At 45.9% G+C, this 11602-nt stretch overlaps 1 protein-coding gene and 1 non-coding gene across 2 annotated transcripts; one reads left to right on the plus strand and one right to left on the minus strand.

Moving 5' to 3' along the window:
- Positions 1-1221: 1221 nt before the first annotated feature.
- On the plus strand, positions 1222-1294 carry TRNAF-GAA. The gene has a single exon. It is a non-coding gene; the product is annotated as a tRNA-Phe (tRNA).
- Positions 1295-3388: 2094 nt separating this feature from the next.
- LOC101781810 (type I inositol polyphosphate 5-phosphatase 4) lies at positions 3389-8853 on the minus strand. The gene is made up of 14 exons (XM_012844187.2): positions 8028-8853; positions 7778-7865; positions 7042-7125; positions 6743-6833; positions 6445-6549; positions 5846-6346; positions 5613-5748; positions 5317-5510; positions 5117-5225; positions 4734-4882; positions 4388-4630; positions 4130-4193; positions 3950-3986; positions 3389-3863 (listed from the first exon to the last, which is right to left on the minus strand). The coding sequence occupies exons 1-11, from the start codon at positions 8055-8057 to the stop codon at positions 4411-4413; spliced, it is 1707 nt and encodes a 568-aa protein (XP_012699641.1). The 5' UTR covers positions 8058-8853; the 3' UTR covers positions 3389-3863; positions 3950-3986; positions 4130-4193; positions 4388-4410.
- Positions 8854-11602: the final 2749 nt, after the last annotated feature.

The raw sequence follows: 11602 nt of genomic DNA on the forward strand, positions 1-11602 counted from the left end.
GTGTGTGTGTGTGTGTGTGTGTGAGTGAGTGAGTGTGCGAGAGAGCTAGCTCTCTCTCTCTCTCTCTCTCTCTCTCTCTCTCTCTCTCGCGCGCTCGCGCGCGCGCGCGCGCGCGCGCGCGCGCACGCGCGCGCGCGCGCGAAATTTCACACACACTCTCTATGATTGGAGCTAAAATGGAACATATTTCCTCTATTGTTATTTTTATGCCGAGACATATATATATATATATATATATATATATATATATATATATATAATTAAATTTCAATAAATATGGTTATAATTGTTTATATCATAAAAAATTGCAAATTCACTTATATAAATATATATATATATATATATATATATATATATATATATATATATATATATATATATATATATATATATATATATATATGTGTATATATATATATTCTAATGCATGTTAAAAATATATTAGGATATGTATGATTAAGTTTTTTGTAGTTAGAAACTTTTGATCCTCCCATCAATATAAATTGAAATGCATTTGTGCTGACAGGTGACTTAAGCACCTTATGTCCCCCGGCAGCATAAATGGATGCCATTTGTACTGACGGGTGGCATACGGCCTAGCCACTGCGAGCCTGTTCGCTTCAGCTTATAAGCCGGCTGAAAAGCTGAAACGGCTGATTTGTTGTGAGAGGAAAACACTGTTTGGTGGCTGATAAGCTAGCTGAATAAGTTGAAGCGAACGGGCCCTACACCTTTTGGCTAGCCTGTGGCATTCATGCCACCAGTATTAAAAAAATCAAGTTGCTAACACATTCTGACGTAGTGGTGCAGAGAGCGAGTACGTAGCTTGGAGTTGACACCTGACACACCATGAAGCGAAACAGACCTCCGCATGGCATGGCATGCATGGTAAAACATGGCAGCTGGTCTCTCCGTCTCTTTTCCTCTGGCCTGCTGGCTGCTGCAACTGGCCGGGCAGCGGCGGACTGGCGTTCGTCGTGCAGGCGCAACTGGTGGCTGGCTGTGTTCCGCGCAGACCATGGCCCGTGCTTGCAGTGCATGCATGCATGCATCCATCATCCTCGTCGTCGTAGGGCGTGCGGACTGCTAGCTGCAGGCACCTGCCACATGTCGCACGCGTCGGCGTGGCGTCACCAGCCACCTACGTTCCGCGTGCAAGCGTGTCAATAGCTAGTATCATCATACAAATGTATCAATAACTTTAGAATAACTGTGCATCAAGCGGGGATAGCTCAGTTGGGAGAGCGTCAGACTGAAGATCTGAAGGTCGCGTGTTCGATCCACGCTCACCGCAATGCCTTCTCCTTTTTTTTTTTGTCAATATTTTTTCCCATTCAACGTTCACTCGGTTTCTCTTTTTCCCTCAGCCTAATATTTCCTCTAGTTTCACTTGACACCTCAAAGGAAGCACTCAAAGGATTGGCGTGTTCTGCCCCTCGTCTGCCTCCTGCAAGTACCTGCAAGACTACGGGTCCATTGCTCCGTGCCTGATGCCTTCCTGTTCATCTCCACATCTCGACCACCTCGCCCAATAAAGAAGGAACATGAGTTCAGTTCATCTTCAGAGCCCCTGAGCTGAGAGCTTCGACGACCTGCCGCTGCCCTGGTTGCAGCTGCAGGCTTTTCAGCGCTCGCCTGCCTTCCCGTGCTTCCTCTGCGTCCTTCAGAGTTCAGACCAAGCTTCGGTCACCCCTTCCTCTCCCTGAATCCACGGGCCCACTGTCCAGCAACCAGCAGGTCCCACAAGCATACCGCTTCTACTCAAGTGCTTAACATGCCAAAGAGACGAGACAAAAAAGTTCTCATCTTCACAATGGTGTGCCGGTGTCTGACAGCAACACCAACGGAAGCTGAAGGTACTCTAAACAAACACAAGCTGGATCGGAGGTTATGTACGGGCAAGAACAGAGCAAACAAAAGCCAAGCGCAGATGCTTTGCTTGTAGGAGCGCTTTGGGCTGGATTTGCTGTGTGTGACTGTCCATCTTTCGAAAGAAAAAAGGATGTGAGTGACTGTCCCATTCAACAACCAGCATATCCCACAAGCATACCACTGTTACTGGAGTGCTAAAGAGAGGTCGAGACAAGGCTGTCATCTTCACGATGGCGCCGGTGTCCGTCTGCAACACCAACGCAAGCGAACGGACATTGACCATATCGTATCGATCCATTACAAACGGGAATTAACAAGAACCCAAGGTACTTCTAAAACAAAGCAAGCTGTCAGAGATTATGCACGGACGGTTACACAACTACACAAGAAACAAAAGCCAAGCGTCAAGAAACTGTCTCTCAGCCAGTGCAGACAGATGCTTTGCTTGTAGTAGGATCGCTTTGGGGCTGGGTTGGATTTGATGTGACTGTCGCTCTCTCTTTCGTTCGCCGGCCGGCGACTTTATCTTTTACGTGCACCGCACTGTTTGGTAGTGGTCGTCGGCGTCGGCGTCCGGAACAGCGGTGCTTTTGCTTTTCTTCTGCTCGAGGCCGGACGGCCGGTTGCTGCTCGGGGCAGAACGGCATCGCCAAGGCACAGGAGATTCCGTTCAAACCCTGCTATAAAACAAAAAGATAAACTAAACCTACCTGCAGATCACAGTAAACAATCCTCTAGTTCGTTCCAGATTTACATCAGTATGTGCTCACATCACATGTACCAAGCACAGGCCCTGGTTTGACTCCACATTAAAATAGACTCCACATGCAGCGATGCAGGGCAAGAGGATCAGTACAAAATGGCACCGGTACGCTCAGCAAGGGGTCAAAGCAAAGCTCCCAATCCGAGCCACAGCTGATCTGATCCTGAATTTGGACTGGTTGGCATCTGGAAGAAATTGCTCGTCCTAACAACCTGTTTTCCTGGGATTCTCTGTCAAATGGCCAGATGGGATGCACTTGGGAACTGCACGACACGCTGTTTCTGTACGTAGCACCAGCAGAGACGATGCAACTTGGCTCCAGCGCCCTGGCAACGGTGTGCATGAATGAACCAAACATGGGGCCATGGGGGAGAAGATGTATCAGTGTCACACTAGCATGTGGCTCCACTCAGCTAGACATCAAAAGGTTGGGGTCAATCAGTTGCGAGCAGAGGTGTACTAATTTCACCACGGTTTAGACAGCAAGAGACGTCAACAGGAGCTTAACGACACTGGCACACCTTGATCCAGTAACCATGCATTTAGCACACACGAGATGGGATGGAAGAAAAGCCTCTGTTTTTTGCTTCTTCTGGCCATTGGCGGGCTCATGAAACCAACAAGTCATGAACTGAAAACAAGTCAAAAAATAGCAGGTTGTTCACTGCAACACCAGGGCTTTCAAGGCATGCATTTGCACCAGAGCAAAGCCTTCATGGATTAATTGGAGAAAAGCATCATGGAGGGGGTGCCAAACCAATCCCTTTGTTACACACAGACACAGCAATGAGTGCAGCAAATGCATGCCTCCCTGAACTGCTCTCAAGCACAACAGAAAAGGCATCCACATGATTGTTGTAGCCATGCAAAGCCTCTCTCACACCCCATCATTCCTCCCTCAGGCTTAGGGACAATTAGATCCTAAAGCTAATTCCCGGTATCATTGCCTTAAAACAATTCCACAACTTGCATGGGACACACTGCTGAGTTTTACAAAGTTTCTAAGCTTAAAGAAAAAGAAAAAGAAAGAGGTGAAGAAATTAACATTCGGCGTTTGTTGACATTCCAAGGTCCAACTGAAAAAAGAGGGTGAAACAAAATATTTTGCTAGGAGGAACTAAGAGCCTAAAGTTGGATGAAGTGTATAGTTAGTGACATGGGCTGATCCTTTTCCAACGACACAAGCTTCGTCGTCTTCCGATGGCAAGCAGCAAAATTGCCCAATGTCCTGCAACAACACAACTAAAACATCATTTGCTAGCTCGGTTTTCACAGAAGAAAGGATGATGTAGCCAGATGAGTAAGAAAATGTACCTTTTATGTTAGTATTTGCACATTCTTTCTTCAGTATCTGCCATCAAGGACGCCAAAAAAGGAGAACATTAGGTTCCAGTCCATAACGAATTAATGATTGACAGCCATATCTTTGATGCTAAGCATGTCTCTCAAAGTGGCAAACAGATCGTCAAAAGTAAATTATTTAATCTTACTCACATCTGATCATCTAGTGAGCTGAATCTGGAACCCTACATATAGAACATTTGACCAACCTCCTAACCTGCATGAAGCACCAAGAAGAGTAAATAAGCAGTGAAATACAAATACAAGTCAACTCCTTGCCAGAAAGGGAAAAAAATGAAGGCAAAGTCAACAAGGTACAGACATGCATTTATAAGCCTCAATGCAACCTGAACAAAGTGCAAGGTGTAGTATCATTGGGAACTTTTCCGTGACCAAGAGAAGTTAGCTCACCTTACATCATGCTATAAGTCAACTCAGTAAAACTTTATTTCTCTGTAGCTCTGAGAATGCGGCAAGAGCTCTTCCACCTCAATTCTAGAACTGAAATAGCCCATGTTTCTCCTCCTCTGGTGTACAATGTCAACCTCTGCCAAGAAAATACTGTACACCGGCCTATGGTCGGAGAAACGAGATTCTCCACGAACATAAGACAGTTGATTGAGGCCGTTACCATACCAGAGAATCCGATCACACCTGTTCATTCATTAGCAAGTTATAAAAAGAATAAGACCTTCAGATAAAAAACGCAGCAAAACATTTAAGTGTTGTCTACGTAATATTAACTAAAGAAAACTACCATGCTGGTGTTCTCCTCTTTTCTTTGGGGTGCATACCCTCTCCAGCATACCGATCTGAGTTGAATGAATATTTGTATGTGGGAGGAAAATATATCCTTCCTTCTTTCCAACCTTGGAAAACTCGTCCATACCTTTGTTGCATGCGGAGCTGTTTCATAAGAGGTAAACTCACAGGTTTGTCACAGCCTTCATAAAACCAAAAAGAAAAGGGGGACAGGTAGAAGGGGTAACAACATAGAATTCATTTTCAATCCTTTTATGATGAAACAACTTCATGTTCCAATTTTATTGATTGCTAAAGTATATTTGAGAACCTCTACAACGGAACAGACATTTGCAGTAAAACTGAAATGAATACTATTGAAAGAGGACCGCAAAGTACCTGATCTTTCTCCAATAATTGCTTCCAGTTATGCATTTCCACAAGAGCTTTTGCCGAACAGTACGACAGGGCAATCCGATAATTCAAATCCCCAAGCCATATAATACGACTGCAATTTGTAATTGGGTGCATAAACAGTTAAAAACAAGTCTGCACTGGCTTCTATATTAATCTGCTGAGGGACACGAATAAAGCCTTACTCATGCTCAAGAATTGTTTCAGGTGACTTAACATCACCAGAACCACGAACCCGAGGGAATCTGGTCTTCCTTAAAATTTCCAGAACATCGGAATTCCTGCGCAGTTCATCACCTTCCTTTTCCCCTGAGGTCAAATGACAACAGATGAAGCAGAAGCTTGTCTGGTGCAAAGACATGCTTATTGAAATTGAACCCTGCAATAATAGAGAGAATCTTACAAGAAGAAATTTATGAAATTGACAAAGACCAAAATATCATAGTGAGGGATATCTACATGATTATTAATTATATGTTACCTTATTCCCAAGATAGCCCATCAATCCTCTGCCGACACAAGAAACTTTCAAGTTTCTCACATCGTCTCTTATTTCATTGCGTACCCAAACTGTGAGAAATATGCCAACCATTTGTTTGCTGGCAACTAAGCAATACCTGAAGAGCCAAATGTACATTCAATGAGTTAGTTCACAGGACTCAAGAAGCATAAATACGTGGTGCAGTATAATGCCTTATTAATTATTCACAATACCTAGAGCTGTTTGATTGCTCATCATTCTGTTCAGAAGGTGCAGATGCAGTGTAGCTATGAGGGAATGGTGAAAATTGCGCAGCATCGCTCACTTCCATATCTATAATCTCCTCATCAGGTGATCCAGGGCATCTCAAATTTCCATCAAAATCGCTAGGTCTGCCTCCCAAGTTGACTGGATCGCAAACGCTAAACCTGCGATCCAGTCTTGGCTGTGGGAACATGTAGTCCCCATCCATTCTTAAACTACGGCTGAGGTTGTGGAACGACCGCCGGTGGAAGAAAGGAAAATTCTCCTGCCTTCTCGCAGACCCCTCAAAATCAGCATCTAATTCTACAACTGGATCCAGGACCGGTGAAGGGGTATGATAGCCACCACAACCACTAGCTCCAGGATTCTTGTTCAGTGTACGCCTGATAAGGGACACCCATTTCTTGGCTGGAAGGTTATCTTCAGTGCCAAGAACGTTTCCAGCATTCAAGGGAACAATCTCCTGAAACCTATCAAAGATTGAAATATCAAATTAATTGAAATGGCCTAAAATAACTACGATCTAAATTAAGAGAGATATCAGCAGGAAAGGCCATCCAACACACACCCTAGTACATAGATATCGGCAGGAGGAGAGGTATGGAGCCATTCATCTAAATTCAGCCCCCTTGGTGGTGACTTACCACCGACATTCCACGTCGCAGCAAAGATCCTACATGCAAAATGGACAATCGAATGATGAATCAGATTACCTATAGCATATTGTTGCACAGTCAAATTGCAAGGCAATATGGATAATGATTAAAGGACAGAATATTCTGAACAATCTACTAAACTGATTTTTTTAAATTACAAACAGACATGATGGCCCTAGAAGATAAACACACATGGTGAATCAATGGTACCTGTAATCTTGGACTTCAGTCAGGCGTGCTACATCGAAATTATTCTTCCCTCGGCGAGCGCGTTCGGCACTCCGCTTGGATGATGACCGGTCTACAGGCCCACAAGGAACAACATGCGAGAGCAATCATTTAACATGGCAGAAGAAAAGAGATGATGCAGAACAAAGATTGAAAGTAGCTTAACAAAGTGGAACTGAGCAGCAGTCAGCAGCTGTGGTGGGGAAAGAAAGCTGCATCTCTGGAGCTGCAGTAAGAGAAAGAGAGAGGGTGTGTGGTCCAGATGGTTCATTGCACCATACCAGTTCTGCTTTTCTTGGCCGTGCTTGCACTTGCTTCGCTCGCGGAGCACCTGGGCCTCCATGATCCACCACCTCCATCCCTTCCTGGAATGGTTCAAGCGAGCAGTTGAGCACAAAAGGAACCAAGCAACCAAACATAAAGTAAAAGGTGCTTGCTTTGCTCGTAAGATTTAAATCACTTGGTTCTTCTCCTGTATCCGGGTCTCTCTAAGATGACATGAATGAAGCACATTAGCTTGACATGTATGCAAAAAGACCATACAACAAGTCTAAGCATTACCTGCTCATGGCTCATGTTGGAAAAAGATCTCGACCTTGGGGCATCTACAGGACTTGTGCATCACTAGATCAAAACTGGAAACTGAGATGCACCGGCAGATACTATCAATGAGTAGGAACAGGAACAGATGCGTGTGACAGGGACATCCCACTTGGTTGCTCATCTACCTTTGAATCAACACTGGGAATCTAATGTGGATAACTACAAACATAACAGGGTGTTAGGATAGGATAACCCCAACCTCAAGCAATGGACTTCCTTGGGTCAGGCAAGTTATTTCCCCAAACCAAACACCAGCGGCAAAGGTAAAGGATGCATGCCATTTGGGGGACTAGGATGGGGGCTCTCATAATTAATCCCAAAAATAAATGCAGAGGACATAAACAAATTAATCCTAACAAGGAATGGGCTGCAATCACTGATGTTGGAACAGCATGAACGATGCATTAACCATACCCTGGCCGGCGTCGGAATCAGCATGGAAGTCCTGCGCCTTGGGCCGGATGTTGAACCACTTCCTCACGAGGGACTTGGACCACGAAAGCTACATACACACATGGAAAAAGAAGAAGAGGAAAAAGATGAGCAGCGGATCACGAAATGGAAAGAACACCTACAACCTGAGGAAAAATACAGCTCAAATGAGCAGCAACAAGACGGAAAGCGATCTATCCGATCGAGAAAAACTGAAAACTCATTGAACTACCTTGCTCTTCTTGGCGCTCTCCTCTGTCATTGTCTCATAGCTCCTGCCTCCTGCTCTGCAGGCCGCGGACAGCAAGAGGGATCTGTCACCCCGCCGCCGCAGCAGCAAGCCGTGATCCTAGCGTCCGGAAACCTCAAATCCAGGATCCAATCCTCACCAACGGCGGGGCTTCCGCCCGGGATCCTCGAATCTCTGACCAAATTAGCCACGGACAAGGCCCAACCAGCCGGCCGGCCGCCACAAGCCGCGCCAAGATTGGAGTTTTCCGGCGGCGGAATCACCAACCTTGCAACCAGTCACCAGCGGGAGCACAAAGAACAACCCGAGAGAATCTCCCCCGCCGGCAATGCAGCTGCCGCCGCCCTCCCCGCCACCTTAGCCGCTAGGACGCAGGAGATGGGATTCGTCAGTACCAAAGGCCGCCTACTACTTGTAGCCTTGTAGGAGGAGTACTTTGATGGTAGCAGATACAAGGGGAGCTGGGAGCTAGGACATGGGGTGGGGTGGCAGAGGAGGGAGGGAGGACGACAAGGGGAGAGAACGGAATGCTTGTGCGCAGGTGAGAAAAAAGGAGGTGGTGGAGGAGAGAGAAAGCAAGGCGAGGCTTCTTGTTTGTGTGTGCTCTCTCTCCTTTTGCTGCTCTTTTCTCTCTCTACTCTGTTGCTCTCTCTCTGTCCCCAACAGCTCGCGCTGGCTGCTTTGCTTTGGGCTTCTCTCCCCTCTAGCTTTTCTCGACCTTGTCGCCAAAATCCAGGGAGGAGGGGAGGAAAAGGGAGGAAGAAGAGGCAAGGCAAAGCTGCGGGGGGTGGTGGTGGTGGTGGTGAAGCAGAAGGAACAGGGAGCATAAATGGCAGTGGACTCGAGTGGTGTGGACAAAGCAGTTTGATGGTCGCCCCGAGGGCAATATGGGAACGGAATAAAAAAAAACAGCTGGCCAGTTTTTAGGATTTCTTTGTATGCCATTTGCGGGGGAAAAGAAAAGGAATATTGCGAATATATGCCATTGGCAACCTTCGTGTTGCCATTTCTATGACAAGTATGTTCCTATCAAGGTTCCTCTCAAGCTCCATAAGTGGGGAGAATTTTAAACACCACTCCGTGAAATTAGACCTACGTATGTACTCCCTCCGTTTTAAATTGTAGTTCGTTTTGGCTTTTCTAGGTGTATATCTAGATACATAATAATATCTACGAACATAAAAAAGTCAAAACAACCTACAATTTGGAACAGAGGAAGTAGGTGGTGGTATGTAAAAACACGTTACTGCTAGCATTGAAAAATCATGGGTGTTACATGTTCTCACATCACTAGACATGTAACGGGTTCATGATTGATTGTGTCTGTTGGAGCTAGAGCGTTTCTGAACAATACATGGATACATATTTCATATTACCCTTCATTTGTAAATCAAATCCCCTACTTTTACGTTACTAAATTAGAAGCATATCTTCTTTCAAGCTACTTTGAGCTATACCTGCAAATTCGGGATAAAATCCAATTACCCACAAGTGCACCAACCAACTACGCCACCATGCTTTAGGCCTACAGATTCATATAGAGTATGAACATATATGAAAAGGAATAATTGGATTCCTAAGGGAACAAGGAAAAACAGATATTAGTTTCACAAAAAAGCAACTAGAGTACCGAACAATCCAAGAGAACCTGTTCAAAGCCTTTTCAGAACCTGTTCAAAGCAACTAGATTGCTTTTCGTTTTTTACAACAACACTGTAACTTTGTATATTTTTATCTTTCAAGACCTTCATCCTCTTTTTAATATAATAGGCAGCTCTCCTGCTGGTTCTTCAAAAAAAAAGAACCTGTTCCTAGAATAACTTTATTTAAAAAACTATAAAAAAAATTATATCCAATTTTACTAGATTGTCGGAACAAAGGCTTTTGTCGGTACTTAAACTGCCAACAGCGCCTGTCAACATTGGTAGGTGAGTATTTTTAAATATTTTGTTGTTACCAACGAAATATCAATATTTTACAATTAGACATTAAAATAATATTGTTCTAATAGAATCTCAAATAAACACAAACTCTTTTTTCCTAATAGCCATTCCAATGGCCCCACGCATGCGGTTCTTGCCGCCTTCCAAGTTCCAACCAATGAAGAACACCAACAATGAGAGAGCAAAACCATCAATAACCAGTGGCCTATGTGGCTAGTTGCTACGGTATAGCCCACAGGAACCCCCAAACCAGCAAAGACATCGCCTAATGCCTACCCCTACCACCAGTCCACCACCAGCTACTCACAAAATTACTGTTACAAGTGGCAATGAAGCACACTGTTACTGCTACCCCCGAAAAAAGAAAGTGGCAATGAAGCACACCGATGGACCCCGGGTGTGGGGCCCGTGGGCCCACGCGCGGCTGCCCTCGGTGATGGGTCTCGGCACAGTGACTGTGCGCAACCCCTGGCCCACTCCCTGACAACCATCAGCCGGTCGTGTGCTGCTGCTGCTGCTGCTGGACGGATACGGTCTCGCGCAGCGCAACAGTGCCGTCACTCACTCCTGCTACCGCGACGCGGCCTACGCGCTGCGCCGCGTGTAGGGCCCACTGACATGTGGGACCATGAAGTGCTGGTCCCGTAGGTCAGCGTGCTCGTTGGCCGCCGACGGGGTCCGCGTTGGTCTGGGGAAGGGAGCTTGCCCTGCTCGTTGGTGATATTTGTTGCTGCGCGTCTGCGTCTAAGCACATTGGATAATCGGCATCCTGATCCCCTTCCTGTGGCGCGAAAGAAAAAAAAAACAGTGGAAGGACGACGACATGGCTTGCTGGTGCCGGCTGCCATGGATGATCCTGTCAAACTCGATCAAGGTCAGTGAACAGGGAGGGGGCAGTGCCTGACGGTACCGTTCGTTGTTCTGTTGCTCTCATAGTCTCATCTCATCTCAGGCGACTCGTTCATCTCGACTAGGTGCCTTGGATGGTTGGTTCTTGGTTGGTTGGGCTCAAGTGAGGCTACGCGTCTCATGCATGTCGAGCAAAGCGGTCGAGAGCATGCATTGACCAATGCAACGTCAGGTCGCTCGGTAGTAGAGCAATAATTGGAGCACATCTCTGCATGTGTGTGTGTGTGGGTGTGTGTGTGTGCACCTTTTTCTTGCATTGGTTTTATTTTTTATGGGTGTTTTGGTGTTGCATATGCATACGGAGCAATGAATTAATTGGTCGCTATGTACCGACCGTGTGGAGATATGATAACATGATTGGGACAATGCGTGGGACGTGCACGTGTATAGTGACACGGTGTACGTGTACGTACGTAGCTGTAACGCCAGGAGGTGCAACGGCACGCACAGTATGTGTGGGCCCTCTAGCAGCTAGCAGTGTATCAATAATCTTATTGAGAAACAAGTTGCATGGATGCATCCGAGAGTTTGCTTCGTGCACATACGTACGTACGGGCGTACGTACGTACGTCGTTGCTTGTTGCCTTTTTTTTTCTTTCGAGTTTGGCCATCGGTCGATCCATGCCTGCCCGTATATAGCCTTTCCACATGTACGTTTGTCTCCTCGCACAGTCCCAAACGAAAAAGACAGCGACGGTGCACATA

The sequence above is a fragment of the Setaria italica genome, chromosome II (genome assembly GCF_000263155.2).
Source record: "Setaria italica strain Yugu1 chromosome II, Setaria_italica_v2.0, whole genome shotgun sequence".
NCBI classification, from domain to species: domain Eukaryota; kingdom Viridiplantae; phylum Streptophyta; class Magnoliopsida; order Poales; family Poaceae; genus Setaria; species Setaria italica.

What these genes read in the sequence shown, in the direction of transcription:
- LOC101781810 (XM_012844187.2), bottom strand. Translation starts at nt 8,057, where the DNA reads ATGACAGAGGAGAGCGCCAAGAAGAGCAAG. An exon ending in ACTGAAGTCCAAGATTACAG is followed by an intron (nt 6,550 to 6,742) that starts GTACCATTGATT and finishes TTTTGCATGTAG; the next exon opens with GATCTTTGCTGCGACGTGGA. An exon ending in AAGAGGAGAACACCAGCATG is followed by an intron (nt 4,631 to 4,733) that starts GTAGTTTTCTTT and finishes ATGAATGAACAG; the next exon opens with GTGTGATCGGATTCTCTGGT.